Source organism: Plecotus auritus, assembly GCF_963455305.1.
Source record: "Plecotus auritus genome assembly, chromosome: 7".
NCBI lineage: Eukaryota > Metazoa > Chordata > Mammalia > Chiroptera > Vespertilionidae > Plecotus > Plecotus auritus.
In genome coordinates, this window is record NC_137774.1 from 162,287,122 (window position 1) to 162,300,031 (window position 12,910).

Below are 12,910 nucleotides of genomic sequence, written 5' to 3' on the forward strand. Positions count from 1 at the left end.
TAGTGACTGGTTGACCGGTCATTCTGGTCGTTCCGCTGTTAGTTCACTGGGCTTTTATATATATAGACTAGAGGCCTGATGCATGAAAATTCATACACTGGAGGGGGGGGTGTCCCTCAGCCCAGCCTGCCCCCTCTCACAGTCCGGGAGCCCTCAGGGGTGCTGCATGCATCACACCTCTGCTGCTGCCACTGCCGGCAGCGCAAGCCTTGGCCGGCCCTGGTTACCTGAGCCTCAGGTGGCCCTGGGCAGCCGCCATCCAAGGCTTACCTGCACCTCGTGCCGGCCCTGGGCAGCTGGCGGGCTGAGGGGACTGGGGGACTCCAGAGGCAGGCGTGCGGAGTGGCCAGGCCCACCTGGGGGTGGGCCCAGCCTTGCCATGTGCATGCCCCCCGGGCGGGGCTGAGGAGACTGGGAGCCCCCATCTTGTGGCTGTGGGCACCACCATCTTTGAGGGCGGGGCAGTCAATTAGCGTATTCCCTCATTGGCTGTGGGTGCCACCATTTTGTGACAGCATGAGGGTCAATGAGCATATCCCCTCTTTATTAGATAGGATTGACTCATAGGTATTTGTTGTATACTCTGTATTCAGTACTACAGTATTTATTTTGTTGCCAAAATTGTTCCAGCTTTGCCCATGGAGAACACTTCCTGCTGGGCTCTTGTGTCCTTTGACATATTATTCCAGGCGGATCTAGAACGAGCCATTTCTCCAGGCAGCCCTGGTTCCTACTATTGGGAAATAAATAGAAAAACCAAGATCTGGGCACTGGGTGGGTGCTTCTATGTAGCTGGCTGCTTCCTAATGAGACAAGATTGACAGCAAGTCTGCAGCAGAAAAGCCAGCCCTGCAGCTGCTCTAAGGAACAAATCACGTTCATTGTCAGTAGTTTATTAGGTTTGTTTTCCTGGTTTGGGAAAGTCAATGTCGTTAAGCTCTGCAAATATTTGAGGAACACAGCATGTCGTGGTCAACTGGGAGGGCATGTTCTGAGCCAAGCCTCCTCTGGGTGAACTCATTTGAATGACACTTTCCTGAAATATTCTTTGTTAGGTTCACCTCTACAGCTTCCTGTTTTCTGAAACCGACTGGTTACCTTTGCTCTGGTTGTTAGCTGGGGCTCCACACGTTCCTTAGGGCAGTGGTCAGCAAACTCATTAGTCAACAGAGCCAAATATCAACAGTACAACGATTGAAATTTCTTTTGAGAGCCAAATTTTTTAAACTTAAACTTCTTCTAACGCCACTTCTTTAAAATAGACTCACCCAGGCCGTGTTATTTTGTGCAAGAGCCACACTCAAGGGGCCAAAGAGCCGCATGTGGCTCGCGAGCCGCAGTTTGCCAACCACGGCCTTAGGGAACGCTGACCTGCAGAGAGGAACTGCAGCTTCTAACCAGCACCGGACCTATTGCTATGTTGCAGATATTCCTCTCCGGGCAATGCAAGAAATAGTCACGTTTTTAGGGACTTACTGGCAGGCAAGGAGCATTTTCATCTGGAAGCATGGCAAAGGCAAAGGGCCTAATTCAGAGACTTCCGGAAGAAAAAGAAAGGAAGCTTCGATACGTTACCCGTGGCATTCCTTCGCTTTCAATAATGACCTGTGATTGCTCGATCCCCAGGCTGACGGCATTAGGCTGCATTGTTCTAGAAGGCCCGGCCTAGGCTCTAGGTGGGCGTGGCAGACAGCTCTGAAGAGGCGCCTCAGGAGCATGTGGCCTGATGGGGCATTCAGGGCACACTTGGCACAGATAGTGCCAGACAGAAGAGAGTGGTTCAGTGGTGCCACGTTGAATCACACTGTGGCATTTGAGAAATGGAATATCGAAACCACCCTCCTGGGAAGCTCTGTGAGGGATCCACCAAACCTTAACATTTTGTGGTCACCGGCCCAGGTTACTGGGTATTTTTGGAAATGTCTCAAGTGATGTGGGTGTGTTCACCACGGTCCTGTCTTCCAACTGGACTCCAAGGTCTTCCAAGGCCGTGAAACGCCTTGGGGTGCCCATCACCCAAGCAGAGAGCTCAGAGCGGGGAATCACCTGGCTTTGCCACAGGCGCTGGCTGCACCCTCCTCTCTGACATGCGGTGACTCCCTCCCTTCCCCTTGGCCTGTTGTAACCGAAAGGCCATTGTGCAGTGATTTCCCAAAGCCAAGAGATTGCAACAGGGGACATCGTCTCACGTTCAGGTCATCGCTGGCTCCTAAATACACACGGCATGACAGCGATTGTCCCGGAAGCTCTCATTTTTAGCAGAGTGTGGTCCTTCAGTAAGTGTGGCTTAATCTTCCTGGGTCCTGAGGCACAAATCAAGTCCGGATATTTCCCACTGCCCTGCTCAGTGTCGTTTTGAAGTTGCGACACGAAATTGTCGCCATCCCTGAGCTGTAGGCGTGAGCGATACCGCACTGTTTCAGGCTGGCGGCTTTGCCATGGGAAAAACGATGACAAGGCCACTTGCCCGGGGCACGCGGTGATAAAGCCTCGGAGCTCCGAGTTGCGACGTCTGAGGAAATATTTTTTCCTTCATGTCAGAGGTGGGCTGTAAGTAGGGGCAGCAGGCATAGGGTTAAATGATGATGCATCTGTCATTTTGGAAATAGGCTGCAATACCCCCAGAGATATTCTTCCCAGATGCTGAAAAGGATATGGCAGAATTAAAGCTCCATTGCAGTTATCAAGTGAAACATATTCTAGATCCTCCCCGGTATTTTTTTTTTTTAATATTTCAACATGACAAAGTAAACAGGACCAGCCTAATTTCAGGAAACCTAATTTGCCCAAGGCCTAAAGGGTGTTACAGTCTAAAATGTCAGTGTTCTGTTTTCGAACGACTGTCATTCATTTTATAACGCATTCACTTTCGTTTCAGAGAAGAATCACTCACTTGCACCTTCAGGAAGAGAGAGAATTATTTGGGAACTGGTGGGATTTTCACTCCGCTTTCCCCCCGTCCAGTTCAGTTCCCACTTTCTCAAAGGGGTTCAGTATCCAGAGTTCCCCACCTCATGGCTGTGGTCTCTCATTCTCTGAACTATCTCTTGCAGGCTTCCGGGCCTGTGGTTAATCTCAGCATTGCTGTTTCCATCTCCATTGGCTATGCTGATTCAGGGGTGCTGCATGCATCCAGATGCTTCCAGAGCACTTTTTATTATTGGGTGAAAGCTGTAAGAATTGTGTTAACAGACATGTTCCCCCTGAACGGACTGAGCTGGTTAGCAGTCCAGCTAAGCCTTCCATGGGAGCCCACTGGCCCCGCTCACCGGCCCCCTTACCCACTCAGTGTGTCTATATCTGCCCGCTGCCCGGGCCTCTGTGGGGCAGATGTGGAGATGTGGTAGGTGGGCGGGGGCCTGTACCAGCGGTGAGAACAGAGCAGGGTGATGGCGGCCTGAGGACCAGTATGCCAGCCTCCTGCTTGAGCGGGTCACCCTCCCTCTGAGCTCCTCGGGACATTAGAATGCCTGGCTTTCTCATTCCACTCCTTGATGCCTTTTCCTCACAACCTGGCTGACTCCTACCCGCTCCCCACCCCCAGCTCTGCTTTGTGATGTTCTGGACCCCCAACGTGTCCGAGAAGATTTTGATAGACATCATCGGCGTGGACTTCGCCTTCGCAGAGCTCTGCGTCATTCCTTTGCGGATCTTCTCCTTCTTCCCCGTCCCAGGTAAAGCAAAACCGAACGAAAGACAAGTCCCTCCTCACCCCCCTGCCTGGCTCAGTCTTTGCAAGTGTTTGCAATCGTGTCCCAAACAAAACCATAAATCTTCACAGTGGCCTGGAAAGAGGCGGAGACATGGCCCAGGAGGATGAAAGTTCACGACACAATGCCCACAGAAATAATCAGTTTCTTAAAGGAGAGCGGTGGCAAACACAGGAAAAAGAAAGCAGACCCCCAGGGACAGCATGAGGAGTTCGAGGGCAAAGAACTGCTCCGCACCCTGATTGTAGCGGGGACACGAACCTAGGCCTGTGTCCAAACCCTTAGAACTGTATATCCAGAAGTCAAATTGTAGGTACGTTAATTTCAGGAGTGAACTGGGGTGAGGGGAGTAGCCTGTAAAACCTGGATCCAGACGGAGAAAGAGAGGGACTGCTGGAGACAAGAATCTAGGGGCAGAGTTGAGGCCAGAGGGCATGTGGCCAGAGAGGACAAGCCCACAGCCAAAGTAGAAGCCAGAAAATTTGCAAATCGGCTGAGTGGTGTGAGGTGTGCCGTAAAGAAGGAGGTAGTGCTTTATGAAATGAGAAAAGCAGGCTGCAGAGCGGTTGCTTAGTATGCTATCATGTCTGTAGCACATATACCACCCATTATGTATGCCTGTGTATGCCATGTGCAGGGTAAGTGCTTGCCTGTCTACATACCATTTCTAGAAGTAACTCACCAAAGGGCTCACAGTGCTTGCCTCTGGGAAGCAGGACAAGGGCCCCCGGGAGCCAGGCCTGGAGGAAGGAAGACCTTTGTGCTAGATTCCCTGTTAAACTCTGTACCAAGTGCATGTTGTTTCCTGTTAAAAATTTTCTTGCCCAAAAATTCCACCCCAGTCAGTGAGCTGAGGAGCCAAAATCTACAGAGAGCCACAGTGAGGTTAAGAAACGGGCCATGGAGCTCGGCCAGCCCTATGCACCCGCCAGCCCCCGTTGTCCCCTGAGTCACACAAGCTGCCCTGCTCTTAGGGGCCAAGCACTCCTGGAGGCTGGGTCCCTTGGGTGTTGCCTTCTCAGCTGTGGCAGACATGGAGGGATGGAGGATCAGGGGTGGAGGGGAGCCAAGCTCTGGAAGGCGACGCCACCTAGAGGCGCTGCTCTCACAGTGTTGCCTGGAGGAGGGGCTGGAGGTCCAGGAGACTCCAATTCATCTCCGCTGAAGACTACCTCACCTGTCATCCTAAGGGCTTCCAGACGGGTCCAGCTCCCACCTGCGTGTGCAGCCTGCGGGGTGTAGGCCAACCACATTAGCATTCTACCTGTGCGCCCTCACCTTTGCCCTTGCCCAAACCCAAGTGTGTGTCTGAGCCTCTTAAACACAGCCCTCCACCCTGGGCCGGCAGGGTGCACGGTTAGAGCAGGAGGACAGCAGGGCTTCCTCCCAATGGGCTTCCTCCCTGGACACGAGGTTTCACCCCAGGTGAGCGCTCCTTAAACGCCCTCCAGTTTGAGGTCATACATCCGGGGCACTTCTTGTTGATAACTGTTTTCCTCCAAAACCAAAGTAAGTCAGCAGTTCACACCTGTTGCTGGAGCCCTCCACGGCGCCCAGGCTGGGTGCCTGCCCTCCCGCAGTTCCCGTCTGGATGGGGAGACGGGGCGAGGTGTCTGCGACACATCCACCTGTCGGAATGACGGGGAACTGCCAGGGGCAGGAGGAGGGAGGTGCTGAGGTTTGCGTGGTCGGGGACGGCTGAGGACATCAGGGATGTGGACAGGGCAGCCCCCTTTCCTCCCCGGCACCTTGTCTCTGGGCTTTTGGTCCAGGTTTGCTCCTCACTCAGAATCAGGTTTGATCACGGGCAGCCGTCTCTTCTCCCTGAGTTTTCTCTTCTAGAGAGGAAGGGTCCGAGCTTGAGGCTGGGGTGGCAGGAGTGGACAGGACTGTCCCAGGGGCGGTCACTGTGGAGGAGGGAGCTGCCTGCAACCACTCGCTGTCTGGACACTAAGGGCTGTGATGGGGCAGGAGCTGAGGTAGGCACGGGCTGCCCTGCCCGGCCCTGACGCAGGGACCAGGAGCCTGGCAGGAGGACGAGGTGACGCCCAGGGCAGCAGCAGCAGGGCCTGGGTCCCAGCCAGCATCCCAAGAACCCCGGCTGCAGGACCTGGAGAAGGGGTGGTGGCTGACGAGCCCTTTGCTCTCCCCTCAGTCACTGTGAGGGCTCATCTCACCGGGTGGCTGATGACCCTGAAGAAGACCTTTGTCCTGGCCCCCAGCTCCGTGCTGCGCATCATCGTCCTCATCACCAGCCTGGTGGTCCTGCCCTACCTGGGGTGAGTCGTTGGGGGCGTGGGGCTGTGGGTCCTTCTGCCACTTAAGTTCTGTTTAGATGGTTGCATTTGCTTTTTTGTGTGAAATCCCCACGCGTATCTAGAAGTGGAAATGCAAAGTTGTCCTATTCTCTGCCTGCGAACCAGATGGGAGGCTGTTGAGATCCATTCTAGAAAAGTCCTTTCAGGGTCAGGCCCATACACACTATTCACTGAGCACTCACCACGACTCCCAGTCTCCCACGGAAGGGGCGTTACTCAGTCCCTCCAACTTGGAAACCCGCACTGTGCAAAGAGGAGGGGTGGAAGGTGCTGCGGGCTCGCGGGGGACATGGCCCGGCCACCAGAGGTGCTGAGCTGAGGCCCCGAGGGGGGCAGGGGAGGCAGCTCTGCCTGGAGGTCCAGGCCCCCTCCCCATGCAGGTGCACCGTTCATTAGGTGCAGACTCTGAATGCAATTGTCTGGTGCCTCTTGTCTACACCTTTGCTGGGTGTCTGCTGGATTCTGACACTGTGTGTGCCTCCGCACGGATTTAACAAACTAATGGTCTTTACTTTCTCATCCCCAGGGTCCACGGAGCCACCCTGGGCGTGGGCTCCCTCCTCGCGGGATTTGTGGGAGAATCCACCATGGTCGCCATAGCCGCATGCTATGTCTATCGGAAACAGGTGAGACGTGGGGACAGACACGCCTGCATGGCTGGGAAGCCTCCTCCCAGGTGGAGGAAGACTTGAGTGGCTCCTGTGGGCCCACCATGGGAGGCCTCCCGGTCCTTCAGCTGGGCCCGCACTGCAGGGTCAAGGCCTCAGGGCAGCCACCTGGAGTTAGGACAGCCAGGCACAGGGTGGGAGAGAATGACAGCAAGCCTGGGGCTGGCCCCGAGGGAGGAATGCTCCAACAGCATCGGGTCGCATGCTCATCCCAAGGACAAAGTGTCTGTTGGGCCCTGAGCAGGAGGGTGGGGAGAGCACAGGCCCTGCTGAGAAGGGGGGGCAGGCAGAAGGGGTGTCCCCGGGAAGAGGCAGGTTGCCATCAGCTGACGGTGCGTTCAGAGGGCACTGGGGAGAGCGTTGGGACAGGATCGCCCAGAGTGCCTGGCACAGTGCCAGCGTCCAAGTAACCAAACAGAGAGGCACACGCTGGGCGAAGGTGCAGCCTCGGTGAGGTCACCCCAACCATCCTCGAGACCCAAGTCTGAGACCCTGGGGGCCTCCCCCTGCTCTTGGCTCTGCTGTGTCCCTGCCACAGCCCACGCTTACGTGTCTTCCTTGGTCTAGAAAAAGAAGATGGAGAACGAGTCAGCCGTGGAGGGGGAGGACTCGGCCATGACGGACATCCCTGCCGCCGAGGAGAGCAGGGACATCGTGGAAATGAAAGAGGACAACGAATAAGGCACGGGACGCACGGGCACTGCGGGGACAGTGGAGACGACGCCCCAGCACCGTCTCCTCTCCTGCCGAGTTTTGGTTTTGGTTTTGGTAACGAAAGAGGCCTTGGCTGAAAGGTTCCATGTAAACTCCAGCATACTGGGTGTGCCCCCACACAGCGGGACCTCGGGAATGGGCTCTGCTGATGCTTTGTAAAAACCCACAAAACAGTTGACTTCATGCCCCGCTTCATGAAAACCCAAAAGACATAGCTGCCTCGTAGTCCACGTTGTCTCCCTCCCTCAGACGATGTCCACTTGGAACCAAAGGACTGCGGCTCTGCCCTCCCTCGCCCGCGGCCACCACTGCCCAGCAGGCCACGCACTGCACCTGTCCCTCTGCATCTCTCCGAAGAATCCGCAGGTTACAACTCGGCTTTCCATGGCTTCCCAGCAGCATGGCTGTGCAGAGAGTGGTAACCCCGGTGGCCTTCCACCATGGAGTCATCATCGCCTGTCCACTGCACCTGTGCAGAGGACCAGCCTGCGCGGGCCGTTCCCACTGAACAGGGCATCTGTGAGTGCGCTGGGCAGCTGGATGGAGAGAAAAGTGTGAGATGCCACAGGGACAGCCCGCTGACAGCACCGACCACTCGCATCTCACCTGGCCTCCTGCTAGACCTGGGTGAGCTCTCACACCATGCCCCACCGCCGTGTACATACCTGAGCTAACTTTAACCTTGTCACCAAAGCGCATCTCCGAATTTCAGCATCCTTCCGCATGGCTTCCCCCGAAGGCTTGTTTTCCACTCACCTTTCCTGAAGGTGGCGCTAGAGCAAGGGAATTGGAGCATTCTAACTCGACCTTTTAGTTTTTACAGTGACCTGCAGCTTTAAGTCATAATCTAGCATTCTCAAGCCAGGTTGTCGTATCGTAACTTTTGAAGTAGATGTCTTACCTGGCCCAGCCATTCTTAGTCATAACCATGCGGTACAGGTAATTCCTCGTGTACACCCCTCTCACGCCACAAGATAAAGCAAGACATTTTATAAAACAACTTCAAAGTCACTATGTGATACTCCCTGAGATGACACATTTGAAATCCATTTAGTGCAGTATATTTTTCTAAGTTTTGGAAAGCGGGTTTTTTCTTTAAAAAAAAAAAAAAATATGGACACAGTTCAGTAAATTCTTGATTTCGTCAAAATTCCTAGACTGAAAGAACCTAGACACAAAACTATTTTAAAGATATAAATATATACTGTATATGTTATGTAATTTATTTTAGGCTATAATACATTTCCTATTTTCGCATTTTCAATAAAATGTCTCTAATACAACATGGCAATTGCTTGTGTGTCCACATATCTGCCAGTTGAAACGTATTGTATTGATGAACATTGTCTCTTATTTGTAGCAGTTGTACAAAGCCTGTCATTTATACCTAAATATAAGGACCTGTAAATGACAAGAGAACTATTTTTGATCCTGGGTAACGGGTATCAATGGGTTAGCTCAGTGGTTGGCAAACTGCAGCTCGCAAGCCGCGGTTTGCCGCTCTGTTGACTAATGAGTTTGCCGACCACTGGGTTAGCTGGTGTAGACACTGGTGGGGGAAATAGATGCTGGAAAGGGAAAAAGACGAAAGGAAAAGGCCAGGCGCTTGAACTTACTGTATTCAGTGCTGTGTGATCCTATTGTTCCTCTAGAAAAGGGGATGTAAGGGCATAAAGTCAGGCATGCGTATCACGGGTTGCATTCATGTTTCTGGACACCCAGAGACCCTCAGGGATGCCACTACCAGGACCAATCCACAGGTGCTCCGCCGGAGGTCTGAGTGCTGAAAACTGGGATGCACAGCTTTGGGGTGCTTTCAGAGGCAGATCTGAGAAGATGGGAAAAAATCTAATTGTATCGGCTTTTTTTAAAGTACGTGACTAGAATATTAAGCAGCAATATTCCTTTAACCCAGGTGATGTTTCATGCTGTGGGGTTAGAACTTAAAAATTGAAAAAGCGGGGGGGAAAAAGGAAAAAAATTGAAAAAGCGAATTCTTTCCCTCTAAATCGGGGAACCATCAACTAGAGACGCCATTAGGCAACAAGAACGTGTTGTTAGCACTTCCAAGCCCCCTCAGTGAACGGTTCACAGGCTATGGTGTTTTGGTAGAATTTTGGAGAACCCAGGAAGCAACCCCCAGACCAGACCACAGCGACTGCCCCTGCGACAGTCCTGTCCACTCCGGCCACCCCAGCCCCACTGCCCCCCAGCCTCAGGCTCGGACCCTTCCTCTCTAGAAGAGAAAACTCACGGCCTCTCAGTTCCTTCAGCTGGGCTGCGTAGCATCCTGACAAGCACACACCTTAGCTTCCCAAGCAAACCCCATCGCTGGCAAGGTCTGCATCTCTTCTGAGAACCATGACAGGAAAGGCAGTCAAACCAGAGAAGTGGGGACACTTCTTCTTCCCACTTTTCAGAGTAAGGAGGGGCATTCTTCTGACTTTGCTGATCAAAGAAACATCCCGCCAACACAGGTGTTTGTGTTTTGTTTAAAATATTTTTTTTTCTTTTGAGAGAGAGAGGAAGGGAGAGGGAGAAACATTGATGTGAAAGCGAAACATCGAGTGGCTGCCTCCTGAATGTCCACCCTCTGCCAGGGATTGAGCCCAAAACCTGGGCATATGCCCTGACCAGAAATGGAACCAGCAACCTTTTGGTACATGGGACAATGCCCAACCAACTGAGCCATACCGGCCAGGACAACACAGGTTTTTTGTTTGTTTTTTATTGCACATTGCTCAGCTGATAGATTTAGGGATGCCGTGAGGGTCTCGTGTCAAGGACCATGAAGAGACCCGGTGTGACATTCTCCATGCTGAGTGACTGCTTGCAGACAAAGAGAACCTAAAACTTACAGGGGCATCAAGGCATTTTTAATTTAAATGCTGACAGGTGAGTTCGGGCAGCTCAACGCAGTGTTTCTGGAGGAGGGTTTTCTCTGCACAAGCCCAGGTCAGAGCAACTCCTCCATGGCCTCCCTGCTCTTTTGAGGGGCTGTGTGCACTCTGAACCCAAAAGCAGGATCTCGGTGGCCCTGGGCATCAGTGAGACACCCAGGAGCAGGAAGAACCAGGCGAGGCTTGCTCCAGGAAGGCCTCAATAGGACCACGTGGCTCAGGGCGTGTTGAGAGGTTTGAACTTTGGCAGGAACCTCTCACCTGTTTGGGATTCTGTAATTTGGGCACAGAAAGCCGCTCGTTTACATCATTAGGTAAAAGTCAGGTGCACCCCCTCGCTGCCTGCCTTGGCCTTATCTTGTGCCGAAGATCGTCTCCTCCTCCCGACCCACCCCATTTTGTGTTTTGTTTTGTGTTGTTTTAGTGTCAGCAGGTGATATGACTTTGAGACTTTAAGCGTTGGGTTAGGTAGGCCAGTGGTCGGCAAACTGCAGCTCTGTTGACTAATGAGCTAGCCGACAACTGGTTAGGCAATATTGGAGGGGCCAAGTACAGTTTCGCCAATGTAGACGCACCGTTTCACTCCTCGAGTCTCCCAATAAAGTCATGGGAGGGGCGGGGCCGGAGGCCAGGAGGAGGGAGGCGGGTCTCCGTGTGGTTGTCTGGCCCCCAGGGTGCTTCCCAACCAGGGCCGGCTCTGTGGTCCTCACCAGCAGCGTTTTCCGGGTCTCTCGGGGTGGGGCAAGTCATTCCATCCCCAAACATCAGAGCAGTTATTCAGTGAGACCTTAAGAGTAAGAAGTGAAAAGAATCCACGGCTCCCTCCCCTCCTAACCAGTCGTCGTTTGGGGGTCTCTCATGGGTAAGTGGATTTTTTTTTTTTTTTACTTTTTAATTCAAGCTGAAGTGGGAGAATAAGAACCTGTGTTGCAAAATAGAAAGTATTTATACTGTAGTAATTAAAGGACATGACTTTGAGAAATATCTTCTTGTGTTTGAGAAGACGACTCCAGTAACTCTCTGAGCAGACCAGGGCCCAGGGCAGCCTGTGTCCCAGCGGGCCAGTGTCCGGCCTCTCACTTTGCAGGTGACTGACCTCTAACTTAAGATGAAGTCTCCAAAGTGATGCACAGGCCAGGGAGGGGGTCTTCTACATTCCAAGTGCTGCCCTTTTTGGTTGTGTGTGTGTGTTTTGGGGGAGGGGGTAACCAACGTTGCGATGGGCAGGGCTTTCCAAGACATGGCGATTTGTAAGTGTTGAGGCAGCTGCTTTGCACGTGCAGCCGATTCCCTGAAACCAGCCGCCCTGCCTGCCTCCCGCAGACGGCCACGCTCACACACAGCTCTTTCATCAAAAAGCATGTTTCTGAGCAACGTGTTTGGTAAACATGCGAGATGCCCTCCGTGTGGGTGTCTCTTTTTCTGTCATTTGCGGCAGCAAAACACCACGTGACTCGTCAGCTGACCTAACCACACGTAAAACAGGAGGTAGAGAAAATCTGAGGCCCCAGCGCAAAAGCCCAGCTGCCTGCCCTGGGGCAGGTGGTGCATCTGAAACATATGAATGTTCTAAAGGAGAGAAGTTGCATTATGGAATCAAAATAACGCACTTCGGAGCCAGAAAAACGTGACTGTCCCGTCTCGAAGGGAAAATTAAGGACGAGGGATGGTGAGATCTTGTTTGAAGTTTACTTCAGTGGCCTCTCCAGAGGGGAGGGTAGAACTATTAGCCATTGCTGCCTCTGCTAAGAACAGCAGCAAAGGTAGGCCTCCTAAGTTTGTTTTTCTTTAATTACCGTTGCCAAGTCCAAGTGGTTCCAAAAGAATGTTTTTCTCGGCTTCGTTTGTGATCAGCCAGGGTCTCTAACAGACTGCTTACAGAACACACAGTGGTAAGACAGCGGCCAGCCCCCCCCCCCCCCCCCCCCCCCCCCCCCGTAGATGCAGAAGGTTCTTACAGGGTACCTCTTGTTAAGTTAGGCAACTCAAAGTGTACTTTGCTATAAGAACTTGACGTTGTCTTCTATGGTCCGTGTAAAACAAAAGCACACAAGAGCTAGGAGCCCTTTCTCTCTCCAGAAGTATACGTGGTCTCAGGTTAAAGAAGGGGGCGGTGGAGGCAGACCAGCCGTGTGTACCGTTCGTTGCCTGTCCGGTCTGGTGGAAATTCAGTGGCCCGTGGAAATTGGTCATTACTCAGATTTAGCAGATGTCCTCCAACTATGAACCCGGGACAGGAAATGGTGCCTTTGGAGTTGGGGAACATTACAGCCAGCTGGCCTCTGGTTCCCTGAAGCATGGGGCTGTGAACATGGGAGACCCACAGTTTCGGTCTAACAAACGAGTATAGGGTACACATATCCATGCCAATCACTCAACACCCAAAGGGTGGACCAGTCACCCTGAAGCAGCCCCTTCCATCGGGTGCTACGTCCACAAGGTTTGTGGGGCAGATACACAGCCCCTTGGGTCTCTGACATATTTGGCTTGCTTAGCGATGTATTGAGAGGGCAAAGGTCAAAAGCTGGCGTGACCAGGGAGCTGGTGTAGAGCTCAGAAGTCTTGACAGAGCCACCCAGGAGTCTGTTCAAGCCCACACC

The 12,910-nt window shown here is 52.9% G+C and overlaps 1 protein-coding gene across 1 annotated transcript in view; it reads left to right on the forward strand.

Annotated features, from left to right (window-relative positions):
• Positions 1-8,695, forward strand: part of ANKH (ANKH inorganic pyrophosphate transport regulator) — a 123,581-nt gene extending 114,886 nt beyond the window's left edge. The window contains exons 9-12 of the mRNA XM_080680353.1: positions 3,545-3,674; positions 5,866-5,989; positions 6,555-6,654; positions 7,264-8,695. Of these exons, the coding sequence (XP_080536479.1) occupies positions 3,545-3,674; positions 5,866-5,989; positions 6,555-6,654; positions 7,264-7,377 (468 nt within the window). The 3' untranslated portion in view covers positions 7,378-8,695. The remainder of the gene's footprint in view (positions 1-3,544; positions 3,675-5,865; positions 5,990-6,554; positions 6,655-7,263) is intronic.
• Positions 8,696-12,910: the final 4,215 nt, after the last annotated feature.